This window comes from Anser anser (assembly GCF_964211835.1).
Source record: "Anser anser genome assembly, chromosome: 4".
Classification (NCBI taxonomy): Eukaryota; Metazoa; Chordata; class Aves; order Anseriformes; family Anatidae; genus Anser; species Anser anser.
Window position 1 is genome coordinate 17,287,706 of NC_139724.1, and position 20,054 is coordinate 17,307,759.

At 35.8% G+C, this 20,054-nt stretch overlaps 1 protein-coding gene across 3 annotated transcripts in view; it reads right to left on the reverse strand.

Annotated features, from left to right (window-relative positions):
* SGCZ (sarcoglycan zeta) overlaps positions 1 to 20,054 on the reverse strand; it is a 470,225-nt gene that overhangs the window by 139,441 nt on the left and 310,730 nt on the right. For 2 of the 3 annotated variants that reach the window (XM_083833160.1, XM_083833159.1), the window contains exons 3-5: positions 18,056 to 18,157; positions 7,278 to 7,379; positions 1,327 to 1,380 (exon numbers count right to left, since the gene is read on the reverse strand). In XM_083833160.1, the coding sequence (XP_083689286.1) occupies positions 1,327 to 1,380; positions 7,278 to 7,379; positions 18,056 to 18,157 (258 nt within the window). The remainder of the gene's footprint in view (positions 1 to 1,326; positions 1,381 to 7,277; positions 7,380 to 18,055; positions 18,158 to 20,054) is intronic. The other variant, XM_083833161.1, reaches the window with a different exon arrangement.

Consider the following 20,054-nt stretch of genomic DNA (forward strand, 5'->3'; position numbering starts at 1 on the left):
GCAGATAATTCTGATGACTGCAAAACCAGAAACATCAGACTCCTATTCAGGAAGAACAAGATGGGTGACTTGGGTAACTATAGCCCAGACAGCCTCACCTCAGTTAAGGGAAAGACTATGGAGAAGATCCCCTGAAAATCACTACAAAGCAAAGGAAAACAAGGTGTTTGGGAAAAAACAAATGTGTAACAAGATGACTGGCTCAATAGACCATTGTCTTTCCTCAGCTTCAGCAAGGCTTTTGATGCGATCTCCTAAAATGCTTCTCTGTAACCACATTGGAGAGAAGCTCAGAGTCAAAAGCAAAGTCCTGTACCGGGGATAGAATAACTTATGTACGTATACAGGCTGAGGACCAAAGCAGCTTTATAGCAAAGGATCTTGAAGAGAAGGTGGGGTGGGAGTGCTGGTGAACAAATTAAATACAAACCATTAGTGGAACACCTGTGGCAATGAAGATGAATGGCATTTTGAGCTACATCAGACACAGCATAGCCAGCAGGTAGAGGGAAGTGATTATTCTCCTCTACATGATTTTTGTGAGAAAGTATCTGGAGCTCCCTTCAGTCTAGGCTTGTACAATCTGGAAAGAAAAAGAATGCTGGAGCACCTTTCCTATGAAGACAGGCTGAGGGAGACAGGGTTGTTCAGCCTGGAGAACAGAAGGCTTCTAGCATTTCTAATACCCCCCAAAATTATTAAAATATCACTTTACTTGGGATTTCTATGAACCCAACTGCAGTGAAGCCAAAAAAATTAAGTTAAAAATGTATTTCTAATTGAGCTATCAGCACAGTCAAGTTCAGTAACTCAGACATATTAACTCATGACTAGTGTAATTACATAGATAAAAAAAGAATGAGAAAGAAGCTAACAACTGTGTAACTTTTAAGAATCTTAGATAAGTCATGTATGTGTTACGCTTTTGGAAAGCAGTACTTAGTCTACAAACTACATTGATCGCCTGTTCATAATCATTTTGCTGATATTCAACTTCGACACACACTGGATGGAGTTTCAGCTAAGTTTTACAAATGCTGAATATCTTGCTAAATATTCATCTAGGATATGGCATTTTGAAATAAAGCCATCACCTCATTAGTCACAGTCATCAGAAATATTTGACTGTTTCTGTATGTATAAATCCAGCTATAGCCTGTTAAGACAGTTCAGGACATATACCCATTTAAGATGCATACGGATACTCTGGAAGAAACTTCATGGTTTCTACAGGTCAACAACTTAGCTATTAGTGAGAGCCTAAAACCAGCTGCTGAAAGGAGAAAGGTTTCCTTTGATAACCAAGTATTTTGCTCTTAAACTAACCTGAAACAGATTCAGCATTTCTGTACAGCCAGAAAGAACTGCCTTCAGGGTATCCTAAAGCAAAGAAAAACTTAGAAAATAAGTGTTAAAATATTTCAAGTCAAATAAAAGGTCTGGACAAAATATGGAAGGTGAACTTTTACTGTGACTACAGTACTCATCATCACTATGTGAGTTACAAAATCATCATTCAGTGGACAAGAGAGGCCGTTAGGAAGTCAGCCCAAAGCCCCGAAATTAACTCTCACATCAGAAAGAGAATTCAGGGTTCTTGCAAAGGCATCTAAGGCCCCAAAACAAACTAAAGTATGTGTTCTGTGCTGGCTGAAAGTCAAAAATGTTAGTTCAATTTTGATGGTTATGCACTGAGGGAGAGTGGAAAAAATATGAAGATATGTTAAAATAGCTTTTGTTAAGATTGCTTCAGGTTTTAAAAAAAATAAATTAAAAACTCTAAATATTTATAGGGATCTTCAGATTCATGAGTGAAAACCTAGAGAATTAATACCTTAAAGTTTTGCTTTGAAGTCTCCCTAAAATTTCAACATATCTGTTGAAACATTTGTTTTTCTTAGTTACGAGAAAATCAAATATTTAAAAATATAAGACATACAGGGAGTTCTCAGAGTTTTGTGTGTTTGGTTAGTTTATATTCATTCCATGTTTCTCATTTAATAGATTTTTTCTAATGACTTTTAACTAAATCATTAAATTGTTTTCTCTAGGGGTATATGTTGAAAACAAACTCAGGAAACAACTTTTAACCTTGTTAATTTGTATTGAAAAAAAAAAAAAAACACCAAACAGTACTCCACTAGTACGCCCCTAGTTTGATGGGCAATAAATTACTTGCCTTATTTGTAAGGGAGACTATTTAACAAAGAGAAAATTTGATTTTCTTCAACATTTAAGTACCGTATGTGTGAATGAAAAAGATCAGTGAAGCCAAGAATGCATTCTGAAGAGTGCACCATGAATTGCTTTTGTTGCTTCCGTTCACAAATGCAGCAGCATGGATCCATTAGCAGGATGATAAAGAAATTCAATACTGAAGAACAGAAATATTGTAGTAATTCAGGTTATTGCATTGTGTGTTATTTGACATCATACATCTAATTAATTATCTTAGAACTTAGTTTGCATTGTTTCTTTGCACCAGACCAATGCAAGAGACATAAAAATGGAAAATACAACACTGCCTTAATGTCTGCTTTCAGCCTGGTAATTTGACCAGAAGTCTAGAACCAGTAAAATTCAACAACAGAGTATGTGTACTCTTGTTCCAGGGTTATAAAGAAGTCATCTCAGGATCAAATGAGCCCTTAACAACTCAGGTTCTGACATGCAGTTAAGTAATTTTTTGAAGCTACAGATTCATGTGAAAACATGAAATTTTGTGTAGAATATTTCAGTCTTTCTTTTTCATGACCCGACACACACACAAACACACTCTTGGTGTCCATAGAAAGCACAGTGGTAAAATGTAGCAGAAATGGCTAACCAAAATGACCAAGGTTAGGGAAACAGCATGCTCTGAGCAGTCTTCTAATCTGTATAAATTCTACAGCCAAAACCTGAATGTATATTCAGTTAACCACAGACATGAAGTTGTCATTACTACTTCTCTATCAAAAGTTGTATAAAGGTGGGAGATAAATCATAAAGTTAGAAATATTATAAATTATAAGTTTTGATTTATTTATTTATTTTTAAGAATTCATACATATCTGTTTTCTGGTTGACTTAACTCCAACTATTTTAGGATTTATCTTTAATATTCAGGATTTCAATGTGCATTGAGTTTACCTGGCAGGGGTTTGGAAGCAGGGGGCTGCAGGGGTGGCCTCTGTGAGCAGATCCCAGCAGCTGCCCCATGTCAGATCAGAGCCAGCTCCAGCCAGCTCCAAAGGGACTCGCTGCTGGCTAGAGCCGAGCCAGTGACCGATGCTGGTTGGGCCTCCAGGAGAGCAGATTTCAGAAAGGAAAAAAAAAAAAAATGCTGCAGAACAGCAGCTGGAAGAGAGGAGTGAGAACCAGCCCTGCAGACCCCAAGGTGGGAGGGACCCCATGTGGAGCAGGGGCAGAGTGATCGTGAAGGAGTGGCAGAGACAAAGCGTCAGGGACTGACCGCAGCCCCTATTCCCCTGTGCCGCTTGCGAGGAAGAGGTAGAAGAAGGTATATGGGGGAACATGTTTTAATTTGCTTTTAGTTTCTCAGCGTTCTAGTCTGCCAGTGAGAAGCAGTAAATTATATTATTCTCCCTATGCTGAGTCTGTTTTGCCCATGATGATAACTGTTGAGTGATCTCCCTGTCCTAATCTCAACCCTTGAGACCTTTTCATCATATTTTCTCTCCCTTTCTTTCCCTTTGAGGAGTGGGAGTGAGAGAGTGGTTGTGGTGGAGTTCAGCTGCCTGACAAGGTTAAACCAGAACACAATGAAACATTCACGAGACAAAAGGCGACCTATATACAAAGTTCAATACAGCTCTTTTGTTAAAGAGGACTTTCAGGTTTGCATTCAACCTTGCATAAACAATCCTATTTCAGGATCCAGGCATACCGCAGACAAAAGCACTGATTTCAACATGTGTAGGCACATGCGAGCTTTACGTTATTATACCTAGTCACCCTTAATATCGAAACTGTGGCAACCAAGAGCTCAGTTCAGCCTAGCTACCCAACAGACTGCTCCAGGTCTCTTATCAGAAGTAGTTCACTATCAGAATCAGAAGTGAACCCTGTGCTATCAGTAAACATGTTTTATCAACTCCAAATCTAGCTAACTAAAAATTTATCAGCTCCTGTATAAGCACAAAAACTCTGCTCATACCTCTTAGTCACAACATAGCGCATCTTCTGCTGCATCCTGCTGATAACATCACTGGTCTTCCCACCTAGCTCTGCTATGTACTGTGTGGTGGGAAAGCGGTAAAGCCCTGACCTGCAGGGCCGACATCCCTACACAAAGCTCCCGGGTGGGGCGTTCGACAAACCATGCTGCTGATGCAGAGGAAATACACCTGTTCCACAAAAACCTTATTAAACACACTACAGCTTGTCTCAGGATTTAATCGAGTGATGTCAGTCCATTGTCTCCACTCTTTTAAAGGGGAATAAGTAAATCTACTTAAAGAGCAAATTCTCCTTTCAGAAAATAAATAAAACATGCATGTAAAAGACAGCAAATATAGAGTTTTAAATGTGTTTTGGATTGCATGGTACATTTTAATTCCTGTATGCATCAAACTTCAATCATTAGTACTTCTACGGAAAGAGGGGGAAGAGAGGAAGCACTCCCCACCCTCGTACCACACCCAAATCAAGTACTAACAGCTGGTGCTTTCTTCAGAGCCCACTGTCTGTATTGACCAGCTCTCTACTGACTATAATGAGAGCTCAGAAACGTGGCTCACACTTAGATTTCTACAGCACCAAGTTCAATTCTGTAAGTGACAAAAGAGCTAATGTCACATGCAGATGCCATATACCTGGAGACACTCCATGCAGAGATGCTGCAAACCTCTGCCTTAAAGCTTAACAGAGCTCCAGGGTTGTTTTCATCATTCCCTCGTGCCATTCACATTAACATACACCACAAGTTAATGAAACGTTAGCACAATAATTACTGAACAAGCTTGCAAAGGGCTGGGATATGCATCTGGGAGTGCTGAGAGATGAGAGCCAAGTCCACATACATACTACTTTTTTAGCTAGATAATGAATGCTTTAATGTTAATAGATAGGTATCAGTAGATCTGCAAAACCAAAAATGTTTTAGTTAAAATATTTTGTCTAGCTCATGATCTACTCTGTTGGTTTGAGGGCACTTAAAATCTGTTTTCATGAGCCTCACAGGACTAAAGTGACCTTATGTTAGGTTACTGTTACACCTTGGGTTCTGCTCCTTTATAGTACTTACATTTGCATGCATTTTTCTTATTTTTTTTTTTTTTAGCAGTTCTGAGTGAAGTTAGGACCCTACTTGAATCTGTGTGAAACAGAAATTTTCACCTTTATTTCTTAAGAACCAATGTTCCACAATATGAAGCCCTGTGCAAGCAAACATCCCAAATCATAACTCTCACGTACTGGACATGGAACAATAATAGACACCATCCACTTGTAGAAAGGAACTAGGAAAAAAGCACAAACCATGAATAATGTTCTGCAATCTCTAGGAAAAAGGTATGCTTCCCTGAAGGGTGCGGATACAGGTTATACAGCCTGGGAATTTTACAAAGATTTCACAAAGTCTACAGATTGGAATATTCGTATTAAACAAGCTCATGCTTTAGGCCTGCTTTTAAAAGGATCTGTTGTACTTGATACGAAGCTCTAACAGCAACCTTAAAGTATTTTATTTATTTAGAAATAGATAAAACACAAAATATTCTAGTTGATTTAAAGAATTCTATAACTTCAAAACTATAAAGGAAATATTAGAAGATTATATAAATTACTTTAGAGGTACTAGTGCCTTTTCATGGCAAAGTGGTCTAGGAAAAAATAATATGGCTAAAGTTCCCCTTTGTAGATGCCTTTCCTATTTCAGAAGGCAGAATCTGGTCTTATTGATTGACCTGGCAGAAGTGTTTGCTACTTAAAAAGTCATTTATGCATTTATGCATTGACTGTTTTGTTGATTGTTGGGTTTTGGTAATAGTAGATTTGTTTTTGCAGCATTCTAGTCAATATCAAAGGTATGATATTTGCATCTATTTAGAAATAAATTTATTGACTTTTTTTTTTTAAATATAGATTTACCTTAGCTAGTAATGAATATTTTTAGCTACTATTGTAAAATAAACATTATACACAAGGTTTTGCAACAGATTGGATGTATGGTGAGTTGAAAAGTCAAAGAACGTATGTTTAAAAAGTGATCAAAATTCAAAATCATTGGGGAATACACTAATTAAATATTAAAGATTTTTTCATTACCTAGAACAATATTGCTTCTCTGTTAAATATTGAAAGATAGTAGTTTTACAGAAAAAAAAGGACCAAGAGACTTGCCATTCATCTCACACATCTATTAACATGAGAATGAACTAATTAAGAGAGATGGGAAACTGTCATGATCTCATTTATGAATGTACTTGAGACATTTCTTATACACATAGAAGATAGACATCAACAAATTCTAAAGGAAGAATTTTCCATAAAGGCACTTAGGGTAAACATTCTTGTCAACTTTTGCTCTATGCATATTAAAGTTCTTTGTACCTGGTTGACTGAAAACCATTGTAACATTCCTCTCTGATCATAGCTTAACATTTGTATGGTAAAAAGAACTTAAGAGATTTTGATTATTTCAAAATTACTTTTACTGCATTGGAGATGTTATATATACAGCACAAATGAGTCCAAACTACTCAGTCAAAATGAACTACACTGAATTTCTGAATGCATAATATTTTGATTCTCTTTTTTCCTCTGTAATACCCTGGTTCTAAATGATAAAACAATTGCATTTAAACAATATTAAAAATGGTTTGCTTTGAAAAATTATATGATAGAGATGTTATACAGCTTAACAAGGTTGCTTGTACTTAACTGGGGAAGGAGGGAAAATCACCCTAGCTAATCCTTCATTATTTCACTATATTTTGTGCACACAAACAATCTTGTATTTCTCGACTTCACATCAGATGAAGAGTCAAATGCTCCATTCACAATGCCATGGTCATTTCAAGTATAACATATACAGGCTTTAAGTCTCATTTCTTAAGGATAAGGCATTTCTTTTATTCAGGAAGGCAAGGTTGCAGGGGAAACAATGGTTTTGACGTGAAGGAAGTTTTCACTGTTAAGGTATTCTCAAAGCAAACATCTACTGATCACTAATTTAGGAGGTGTAAGAATGAAACTTTGTAGTTTGTGGCTGAAGAGACTCATTTATATTAGTTGTAAATTAAGGGGGGAAAAAAGAAAAAAAAAACACCTACCTTTCGGGAATTGATTTCTTTCACGTATAGTGGAAGTAGAAATTCAGATATTCCTTCAAGTCGTATTCCTTTTTTAGTGACTCTCAAATTTCCCATTCCATCCTACAATCAATAATATATATACATTTCACTTTATGAAATAACCTTATCCAGAACAAGGTAAAAGGAATACAGTATCTGACCTAATATAAAGTAATGAGTGCCAGAATACAAATGGTGAAGTGAAAGGGAACTCCCACAAAATACAGAAGAGTAAACTTGTACAGCCATATGATAACAGGAAGGACTGCCAGATTTACAAAAATGGAAAAAACAATAATGAAAGGTCTAAGTTTTATTTTATCATCAAACAATGACTCAGAAGCACATTTTTCATGAAAATAAATGCTTTTTTCATGATTAATAGCCAAAGCATAGCAAAGGTTCTGATGCTGGCAAACTCAAGTATGACTGAAGACACCTAGAGAGTCCAGGCAACCAGTTTTTAGTAAAATGGAGACAGATACAATTATACACAGAAGTCTAGTCCAATATAAGATTACCCTTTTATTATTATGTTTTTGGACCTCTGAAGATGTGCCGTACAAAAATACTCTGAACTCTCTCTCTACAATGTATTTCTTTTGCTTTTCTGAAACACTACCATCCTGTGTCTAGGAATGGAATTTCAATGGGCCTATGAAAAAGTTTACGTGAAGTCAGTTTCTGCTAAAGTTTCCACTGTCCCCAGCCCTCCTGTTCATTTTGACAGGAGCAAGACAAAATGACTTACTGGCAAAGCTTCACCTAGAACTGTGGTATTTAACTGTGCACCCTGGTGGTGAACTGCACACATTATTCCTTGGCTGGACCTAATGCAAGGGTACAAAAGTAGATCATAAGTGACCTTTATTGTGGAGGTTAAGCTAGATTTTGAATTACATCTTCTAAGCGAAGCAATTGATTATTTTTAAGACTGAATGTAATATTGTCTAAAGCAATTGATTATATGTAGTGTAGTATTAGAAAAACACTATGTTGTTGCTATACTTTGAAAAAACGTACACAGGAAAATATCCTGTAGGAAGAAAGAAAAAGGGTTCTTTTTATTAGTAGCTGCTCATGTTTACTAAAAGTGTGTTGCTGGTGAAAAGAACTTCAAAATGCTGTTTGTTTTGATCTAGATGGAAATTAAAAAAGGGCTACTGCAAAAGGCTGGATGAAACAAGGCAACTAAATGATCCAACGCTTACTAAAATATATACATATAAGAATAGCATATTCTTACTGGACAAGCAATGAAACTTGCTTGGTACTTAGGGACAGGATCACTTTGCACACTGAGAGATTCAAAACTTATTATCCCTAGAGGTCTATTGCTATATTCCTGACAGAAGGTGTGCAGCCAGTGGAATTTAACTTGATCTACTTAAATGCAAAATTAGCAAAAGTAACCTAATTGCTGATTAAATGCTTAGAAGAAATTACTAGCTCTATTGCAGCAGAACAGTGAGAACTTGCATTTCTGCGCTGCTGGCTGAATTGTGAAACTAGTAACCTCCACCTGCTGGGTGGTCCTACGCAGACGGATGGCAGTGTCCCCAGCTGCTATAGCTGAAGCTGTAAGAGGGCACTGAATTAAACACATTTATACTTTTCAAAGGTACTGTAGCCACTATAGCTATTCCCTGTCTAAAGCAAATAATGATGCCAACATGACAGGTTTTGACAGATACCACAGTATCTGAAGTAGAACTCTGATAATGTTAGTACTTTAAGAGAAGAAATAATTTGCATTTTACACAATGCAATTCAGCTGATATAATTTCCCAAACACAATGAGGACAGAGTGTGAGACTATTTTGCAAGCTATGATAAATATGTAAAGAACATACGTTCAGAAATCATGCCTTCACATGTCAGTTACGAAAGCACGAGCCTAGATGTCTGACTACACAGCCAGAAACTAGCAGAGTAATAAAATAAATACAACTTTCCAAAGTAAACAAAATATGGAATAACAAAAGCTACTGCTAAGGCTACAGAATGTACTTGTTAAACTGTTGTGGTACCAAGAGAAATTTAGCAAATGTTTAGCAGAAAAATTTAAATTTAGCAGAAATTTAGCTCCAAGAGTCCATATAATCTTTAGCAAAGCTTATAATTGATTACGTTAAGCCAAGAACTGCTTTACTTTTGTTGGCAAAAACGCTATTGTATCAAACTATGACAACTGAATTATCAAATAATGCTCCTTAAAGAAATGATAGTTAAAAAAAAAAGATGCTTTTTTGGCTTAAAAAAATAAAATAAAATAAGAGATCTCTATAAAAATGATTTTATATAGAAAGCTTACAAATACCTGAGTTTTTATAACAGAGTGGGATATGAAACGGTGGTGGCTTTTTTTGAGAAGAAAGTAAGGTAAAGATATCATACATTGCTTTTCCATGCACAATCCGCACTAATGCCCATTAATTCCAAATTTCAACAATCCCATTTTTTATATGTGCTATAGGAATAGCATACAAAATAGTAATAGGATAAAGTAACCTGAGAAAAGACAACAGTCATGTTACATGTTTGGAAGCGAATATATACTCAAAATGAAATAGATACCGATTTATTGATTCAGATATAAACACATTTTATAACTGAAAATTCAAATTCAATATGTTACTACATCTGGTTATGTAGAACGTCTGTAACTGCCAGCCACAAAATACTACTACTAAAGATCAGAGAATTCAATATTCCTCGCCTGAAGAGAACAAGTAGGAGAGTGTGATACTGCAGTTCAGGAATTAAAACTCTCATTGAGTCAAGAACAGAGTTCTGATAGACCCTCCAGTAGTAATTTATCATGCATCTCAAATGAAACGGATAGTCAGTAGGCACAAAAGGACTCTTATAATGTAGAGATCTTTTAAATCCAGATTCTGTCTCCAAAAGCTCACAGTCTGAAGAGGGAAGCACTGCACAAAACACGGAGAAAGGGTAAAAAAAGGTATAGTATTTAAACAAAGTACTTAAACCCAAAGTCCTAACAAATTAATACATGTTCAATGCTTGCAGGCATCATAGAGGAGACTAAATTTGAGAAGGAATCTAGATGTTATGTTTGCAGTGCTATGAAATAGCACGGATGAAACATTAAGTGTATGAATGTGTTATGCAAATGGGAAAAAGAAAAAAAAAGAGGATGAGATTATAAGAAAGGTGGCTGAAACATTGTAAACAGTGAGATACTGAAAGAGGGAAAAAGAAAACTGGATTTGCTGTGATGGTGCAAAAAACAGATAATGTGGAGGGGCAGACAGCATGATGGGGATAACTGAGAAGATAAAGACACTAGCAGACACGTTGTGGATAAAACGGAAGAGAAACATGAAAGATTAGGAGGAAGAAAAACAAAATAATTTGTATTGTGTTCACACACACACAAAAGGCTGTATTCCATAAACAGAGCTGGAGCACAATTCCAGCTGGAGTAAATTTGGTGTTTGGGCATGTGCATGGATGTATAAAGGAAAAATATAGTCAGCTACATTCCTGTAACAAATAAACAAACAAAAAACCAAACAAACAGAAAAAGGGTGGAGGCATCAGCAGTGAAAACAGAGGGGATTTTCCTGGCTTGCAAGGAAAGGTAACTGTGAATGTCAGTAACTGTAAACTGATAGCAAAATATCCAGGAAAAAACACTGGAATGGCAAAAACCTGGATTGATGGAAATATCTGTCTTCATCCATCTGCTGAAAATAATAACCAAGACTGTGTACATGACAGCCAGGAGTAGATATCATCCGGGAAGAGTTGAGGAAGAAATTACTATAGCACAGTGCAACAATGTTTGAGGGATACATATTGACTGAGGAAAAAAACCTATACAATCTGTGGGAAGGCAGTACTGACAATGAGATTTTAACTGGAAAAGCTGTTAAAAAGGAATAAAAGTCAGACTACTATGCAACCTAAGTAGAAATAGAATATCCTGAATAGATGGTGCCCTTATGATTTTTAAACATGTAAAGCACAGCCTGGATTCTTCAGCTATGAAAGTAAACTTGAAATGAAAATAAAAGTCTATATGTGCTTATATGAATAGAAAACATATCTCTCTAGACCAGCTAATAGGATCAAATGCATCTCACTTGCTGAAAAGTTGATTTTGTTCTCTGGCCTGGATAGCTATGTCACTTTTCTTTTGTACATTAATATGTCCTTCGATATCATATGAAAAAGACAGAAATCCACACGATCTGTCCTCACAGTGTATTCCAGATTAAGGTACAATCTTCCTACACTTTTTTTTAACAATACATTATGAACTGTATGTTCTGAAACATAGGATCTAACGATGCCATTTTTCTCCCTCTATGCATGCAACATTTCAAGTATTTAAGATTTTCAGGCCTGTTGAAAATCAAGTAGAATCTAATAGTTTTGATAGAAACTATGTGGTGAGAAGGATGTGAAGTCTAGACCAATCAGTATAAAAGACAAACAAACAAAAAGCAAAGCAGAAAGCCAACATCGCTAAAACTTTTGGACATGAAACATTCTTTTCTTTTTTTTGGAAGCATATTCTCTGTTTTATGATTTTCTTTAATGTTTTGTTACATCAATGTGCCAGAATGAGTCTACCAAGATTTATATGCCATCTAAACTATTTTCCAAAATAGGCAAAGTATTAAAAAGCCACAAATCACCCAAAACCTTTTAATCATCTAAGGCTGACATGGAATGTCATCTCATTTTGCAGCTCTTTTGGCTTTGAAACTCCTAACCCTTTTATCTTCACTTGCAGCTGAAGTGAAGTAATACAGCTGAAGTGAAAAGTAACACGAACGGTCTGGTGTTTTGTGGTGTTCCCACACACTGCTGCAAACCCATGAAGACAGCAGTGAAATGAAACAATTTTCTCAATGACTCTGGTAGCCAGCACAGCGCTGTCACCAAAATGAAAATTCTATGATTGAGCTAATCTGTAGTCAGACTAACATAAAGACATTTCCATCCCAATTCAAAATAAAAGCATCAATCTTTAACAAGTCGGAAAACGCTGTGCACTCCTTAAAATTCCATACATCATGTAGATAGAATAGAAGCATAAAATAGGGTCAGGAAATGGCATTTTTGTTTGGTTGTTTGTTTTTCCCACTGTAATCACTGGCAAAATTAGCAAGTAAGAGCTAGAAAGGTTTCAGGTCTATGTAGAGTTGGTTACAGAACACCAGAAACTAGTTAAAGGTAGGCAAATGGACTGGGAACATAAAACAGATGAAGAAGGTCTGTCTTTCTTCCAGAGGTAAACACTGAGATGCGGTAAATCCAGAAGCATTATTTCCTCTACTTGTCATCTTTTCCCTCTTCCTTTCTACATATGAAGTTGTTCAAGTAATATATATACTATAAATAATTTTAAACTAACTTCCAATCTGGAAAACATATTTAAACTGTACTAATCCCAGTGAGCTGAGTAGTTCATCACTTGGTTAAAACACATAGTTTATTGAGCACTATAGAAAAAAATAAAAACAAAAATAATGAAGCAATTGAATTATGTCAGCAAATGTAGAAATAGAAGATGGACCCAAGAGCAAGGTGGAAGAAACCCCCACCACCAACACCATACTGCTTCTGCTGAAGAATGAGAATGACTCATTACTATACACAGGAAGGGTGAACCAAACACCAGCATAAGGACTGGATAGCAGAAGTAGGTGTCAGTTTTAATTGTATTACTGTGAACAAGCTTTAATAATTGCATGTTTTGGGTATTACTCTAGCTGGACTAATACTATTTTGACAAGACTGCTAATGGTTTAATTAGACTAATAATAAATTATTGGATGTGTGTGTATGCATGTGTTTATTTAGTCTACATAAATTGCACAGTTATTCAGCCTCCTTCCATGCCTTTGAGGCTTGGTTGTAATTTCAACACCATATCCTGAAGAAGCTAATTTAGTCATACTGAAAATGTAATCACATATTATCCTTTTTTTTTTTTCCCTTTTTTTCTCTCAACTAAGTGGTTGCTTGACTTCAGAAAGAGCAATGAAAAGCTACAGATTGCCTAGCACGCTGACATTGGAGGACAATAAACAAACGTGCTATTTGCAATAGAGGTCATCTTTGTTGACAAATATTTACTTTTATGAAACGATTTGAAATTTGTACACTCCTAAAGTTTGTTTGTATGCATGAGGCTTACAATTAAAATGATAGACCAGAGGCTCTTCCATTTCTCTAGAAGTCTCTACAAAGGATTTTTAGCACTTACTCTTCTCTTATATTCCAGACCTTACACTAAGCTAATGCTAGACTGATGGTAAACTAACGATAACTTGAGAATTAAAAATATAATTTATGGTTTGGGTGGAAATGCATTATAATTCAGTCACATACACAAAACAGATTGTGTATTGATGGGATCTCATGGGTTTCTTATTTTTGCACTTGCCCTTTCACTGTCTGACACAAGCAAACTTTCAACATTTGTGCCACTAAACTCTATGTGCTCATGCTCATTTAAACCTAAAGATACTTCAGAACTGTTTCAAAAGAGACTGGCTAATCAGAAGAAAAGAATAATCATTCAAGACAACTGAACTTAGAGAATGAGCCAGTTCCTCAACATCTATATATTTTGATTTATAACTAAAGAATACTGTTTCTTGCAAAGATTTTTTTTTTTTTAAACTAAGTATTTCAACCTTGTTTTCTATGAAAGAAAGCTATGACAAAATATTCACCCATCCCTAGTACATGCTTAGTTCGTTTCACTTCCACTTACGTAGCTTCCAAACAATTCTGGACTGTGTATCACAGGACTGGAAGAATTGGGGCAGCAAAGAAAGAAAGGACATTCAGTAACCTTTTCAGCAGCATTTATTCCCATTCAGAACATTACAAATCATGTACTGAATTAAGTAGTGGACTTAGCTGAAAGGTTTTGCAAAAGGCTATTACTGTCTTGCACTACTGAAAAATCAGCTATACCTTAACTACTCCTGACATAATGGCTTGGGTTTTCTTTTTTTCTTTTCCTTAAAGACAGATTGTATACCTTCTTTAGGTATTTTAGGTATATATTTATATATTTTTATATATATATTTATATTTATATATATATATTTTAGGTATATTGTACTTTCTAAGCTATCTTTACGTTTTGAAATATTTTCTTAACTCATAACCTGAGCCTCCAGTGCTGTAATGCAACCACTTTACTTCTATTTAACCCTTCAGATTATTGCTTAGACTAAATAATCAAGGTCCATTGCAGCTCCTTGTATGTCCTTTTCAGCCTTAATGCCTCCTGTTGCTCCGTCTGCCTTTAGTTCATCCATGTCTTAGTAGAATAAAACAACCAGAACAACCACAGCATATGAACATAGGAACTTAATGTAGCTAAGCAGAGAAGCATTACCTCACATATTTATTCCAGCATACCTGCTTTTTTTGCAATATTGTTCTATTATTGATTTATGATGTTCTTGGAATCAGATACCTTCTATCAGAACAAATGAATTGGAAGATTGTATTCCACAAACCTGCTGGAAAACAATTCGTTTTTGTACTCAGAGTATTTACCCTGTATCTCATAAGGCCAACTTGTTTTTTCTCCTTACCTCAACTAGAAACGATAAATGTAGATACCACATTAATCTAATGATTACCTTCTTCTCAGCTGACAATCCAGCTTGCATAAATAATGACAATTTTATAGGAAAATAAAGAAGTAATTTCACAAGTCCATACCATTAATACCATGATTTTTTTTATCTCAACAGAACTTTCAATTTTACCAGAAAATCCATGTGGCTTCAGCAGAAGAGACTGAGTACTATTTTAAGATAAACCTTTCAAGTTAGGAGTCTTGTCTGTAGATCTTAGTCCTAGATTTAAAATATTCTCTGATTCAGATTGTAGAACCCAAAGAAATCCATCTGTTGAGAATAGCTAGGTAAGCCACCTAAGAAATTTTAAGATACAATTTAACAATGTTAAGAGGATGCATTCATCTCAGCATTACTTAAGGTATCAGCTAGGTGAAATGATCCAAAAGGTCCTTTCTTACCCTGTGTTATCTTAGATAATTTTCTTGTACTGTTACTCTGTATTCTTTTTCTTCAGAAACTACTTAAGCATAAGCCTAAATTACAATAAACTTATGAGCAAATACAGCTAAGGTATCAAAGTGCCTATAGTCCAGCACATCCTTCAGTAATTCCCTGGACTGGCACTTATGTTCATCAAGTATGCTTTTCTTGTTGGAAAAAAAAAAAGTAAATAAAAAAAGTCAGTAAGTAGTAGCTATTATACTGCTTCTTCACTCACAATATAGAAAAAAGCAATCAGAAGTAATCAATTTTCAAGTCAGGCTAAACAACCTTTTACTATCATTGCAGAATTTATTTTCAAGTGAGAAAAAAAATGTTGCATAAATTTGGCAGTTTCAGAATTTTACTTTTCAAGAAATATAACTATCTAACATTGCAATCTTCGTAGTGTCTGAGTTTATAAACAATACTTTGTATTCCAATACAAATACTGCATATTTTCCAAAACATCTACCACACATCTTTCAACACACAACACCTTGCTCTACTGATACGCTCAATAAAATAAATGAGACTAAGAGCAAGGTAGCTTGCTGCAGAGATCCTATCAGGGCAAAGGAAATGAAAGTGCAATAAATGCCACAAAGTTGCTTGAAAATAACTTTCCTTTTATCTAACCACCTGCTCATGAGAACACTCATAACTGATAGCTTCAAGTTCTTCTCTTTAATTCAAAAGGATTAAAAATCACAACTAACGCTACCTTTTTTTTTTTTTTGAAATGTATTATAACCACAACAATCAACAGATCTACCAAATATCCTTGCAAATAGCTTCTCAAAGTTTTTTGCCATGCTGAGCTATCAACTCTGCTGCCAAGTGGGGGAAGTCCTGTAAAGAAAATAATTTCAAGACAAGTCAATAAATAAATACATAAATTACTGCCTCATTTTGAGGGATTATAGTGCATTCTCATGCATCACAAACTTCCTGTGGTATGGCTAAACTCCTGATCATTGAAGGACCATGAAAGCTACGTATCTGTGAATTAACAGTTCAGCATCCCACTGACTTTTGTAACAGGGCAATTTAAAAGAATGACTGGAGAAGGCATAAGAAGCATAGTAAGAAGCATAGTTTAGTACCACAATTCAGTCCTTTAAAAGCATCAGAGTTATCTCTGTCATTATATCTTAGTGGTTAGCTATGAGGATGCTGGTTGGATACAGAGTGACTACCTGAAGCTGTGTCCATACAGGAACCTGGAACCCAGACAACCCACAGTCTATGCTCTGAAGGAACATAGACCCATGCACTCCTAAAAACAGATACAAGGAATGAAACAATCCCTGCAAATACACTTTAGGAAACTGGTAGGAGATCTATAAGCAAAATGATGAAGCCAAGAATCCCAAATGATCAAAAGGACATCAGTAATGTGCCAGGCATGAAGATCTCCAGTGAAAAAGAACGCAGCCAGCTGGAAGGGAATGCAGAGGTACCAGTCACGGAGAACAAACTGGACACCCTCCAGAGAAGCAGCTGATTAGGGAAGCAGCCTGTCACTAAAAACAAATGAGGAACCTACCCCAGCACTGGAGAAAAAGCAGCCACACCCTGAATAATGAGAACCACAACTACCTACTGTCCTTCTCTGAAGTCTAACTATATTTAAAACTCAACTATATTAGTATTCACCAGCTATCTGATTATTAATTCATGCAGCTCATTTTTAATAGCAGAAATAATAAAAATATATATGGAGAGAAGTGGATTCAAGAATTCAAATTCGTATTGTTCCTCTTGTTGAGAACAAGCAGTAAGGGAGCTTGGATGAATGCTGTTGTTCTGAGGTTCAGATCATAAGTTCTGTCTTCCTGCCTTTAAAAGACTGCAAATGGTTATAAATAATAATTAAAGAAAAATGTCAATTTTAGTGTGACTTTATAATTTCCTTCCCAGACTGGAAGAACCAAATGGATGATAAATATATGTGAAAAGTAGTCCAGAGCACTATTGTCCTCAGTGACAATATAGGATATTGACACTGTTTCCAAATAAAGCAGTAGACAGCCTGATCAAGATACTCCTGAAACACTTCCATGAAAAGAACAACGAGGTACTGAACCAGTCCCTAATTAATAGAAAAGAAACAGCTAATAAAGTGAAGATTAAGAGGTAATGTATTTGAGATTGCTCACAAAAGGACAAGATTCTTGGATGTTAGATTAGGTAGAAAATAACTCAAACTAAAGGCAATCTATTTCAAGAAGGCAAACTTCAGTAAGAGGACTCTCAGAAGATCTCCTGGGAGACTTGCCTAAGGGGAAAAAGGAATTAGAATGGTAGCTCCTTAATGAACCCATTTACCCAATTGAGAAGAAAAGCTCCTGATAAATACTCAAGAATATCAACATTTTTGATTTTTTTCCCTTTTCTTTTTCAATTTTCTCCTTCTGTCAAAAGGTCAACATAATTGGTTCCCTGTTTTAATTTGAGCACCATTGATAAAATGATAAAGATTAAGATCCTGCAGGGGAAGGGCTGAAGGGATGAAAGTGTTTAAGAATACTTATATAAGCTAGGTATTTTCAAATGAGCTGAGTAAACTGAATTTTAGCCTGTGCTAGCCAAAATCTGCAAGCCATAAATGATTAGCTAACGTGTCTACAATACTGACATAGCTCAAAGCAGTCGAGTGCGGCAATCCCTCATTTCCCCACTTACTCCATGTTGGCTCAGACTGTGGGGCAGTTTTTCTGCATGTGAAGGGAATTCCTTTTGGACGAAATTAAACCAGAAGTTCTGTTCAAAGTGCAGCAACAGTCTCTAAAAGGAACAGAAAGGTCCCAATCAATGAGTGATCTGCAGCACAAACAAGTCCCACAGCAAGTAACAAGTGCACATGCACCATCAGAATACTCTCAAACCACAGAGAACTCACATGTTCTTCTGCTTCTCGTACTACTTGAAATACCAAAGGTCTCGAGCTCAGTAGACAGCTCACATAGATGCTCCCAGCTCCTCGCTGATTTAATTCCTTTGTATTACACAAAGACCAGCTATAGTTCAATATACTTTTCTTTTTCCTCTTTCTACTACTATATCCTTTCATCAGTACTTTTCTGAATTCTCATTTTTTTTTTTAAATAAATACTGACACCATTTTCCATCTTTCCTTCCCAATGGCAGAATCAACTTATTTAGTCTCACAGAAGATTCAACGTCATCGCATCAGCAGCCATAGTGACAGCTCATAGTCAAGGGTTTCAGCTATGCTCTCTTGCCTCTGTAAATTCTCCATCTCCTGACAGTCTTCTCCAGGAATTTTCATTTCCATCCATCCAAACCGTGCAATATCCTCTCTCATCTACCTTGCCTCTTCTTCATAGAAATAAAGATCTGAGATGCCAGAATCACTGAAGGTATGAGAACACCATTGTGCTACTGTCATCTCCACAAAATGGATGAGCAGATGCTCTGGAGCTTGCTGAATCAACATTGAGCAGCCTACAGTCCTAAAAGCAAGAGTTTGTAAGATAGCTTTCTTTTGACTATCTTTGAGCCACGTGTGTATCAGGGATGTTTGGTTCATGAGACCAAATTAATAATAAACAAATATGCATACCTATATCATAGCCGTTGGGTCCCTTGCACAAATTGCTATTTTCTACTGAGCCAGTCATATTTTACCACATTAGTTTTTACTGTGTGGCTCCCAGTTACACGGTATACATGCACAAAGTCTTTGTAAAGGATGGATGAGAGCAAACTGCAAAGGTGAAAACTAGAAAGGCAGAATTGGTATCTATCTTTTAGAAGACAAAATAATGGCAAAAGGATCAACTTACTTTGAACTCTTAAAATACCATGAAATCTATACCAGAGTAGATAATAAAAAAATTTGTAGGCAGCTGGAAGATGCCCATGAGATCAGTGAGATGCAAAGCAGTGAAAGAAACACAACAATGGAAAACGCAGTTACATGTTAAACATGTTAAAACTTGATGGTGTTGTTCACACTCGAGAAGAGAAATTAAAGAGGCACAGACAACAATAATCTTAAAATATGAAAACACTTTCTTTGTGTCCACTGATAATTAGATAATAAACAATGAACCTAAACTGAGGAAACTGAGAATCAGGTCGTTATTAGTAGAGCATTTTGACTCTAAGAACTAGAACAGAAAGATTTTGTATGGTTTTGTAATACCTATCCATGAAGATTTTTATGAACTTTTTGGATACACATCTCTGAAGAATGATGAACAGTTAAAGCCATATTGTACCAGAGGCAAAACAAGTAGCTTTTGGAAATCGCTTCCTGTCATTGTCTACAATTATTTTAAGATTTCCATGCAAAGACTATTAAAAAAAGTACATATCTTCACAAGGTGCAGAACTGGATTTGTGCCTTTTTTGTTGAAACTTTTGTACAAAATGCATTGAAGCCTCTTTTAAGCCCATGGTACAAGTATATAAGACACACATACTAAAAATAAATAAATGACCCAGTAGAATAGATTGGAATTACAATATATTTCTGCAGAAAAAAAATAATCATGTTTATGTTTTACTGAGCTTATTTCTAGAGAATTTGAAGTTTTGTTTTCAAACACTATCTTACAAAAATCAAAGTGCATATTTTTGCATATCTCTGCATATTTTCCCAGACAGCTTTTAATTAAAAAAAAAAATAAGAAAAAATTAAAAACAATGACAACAA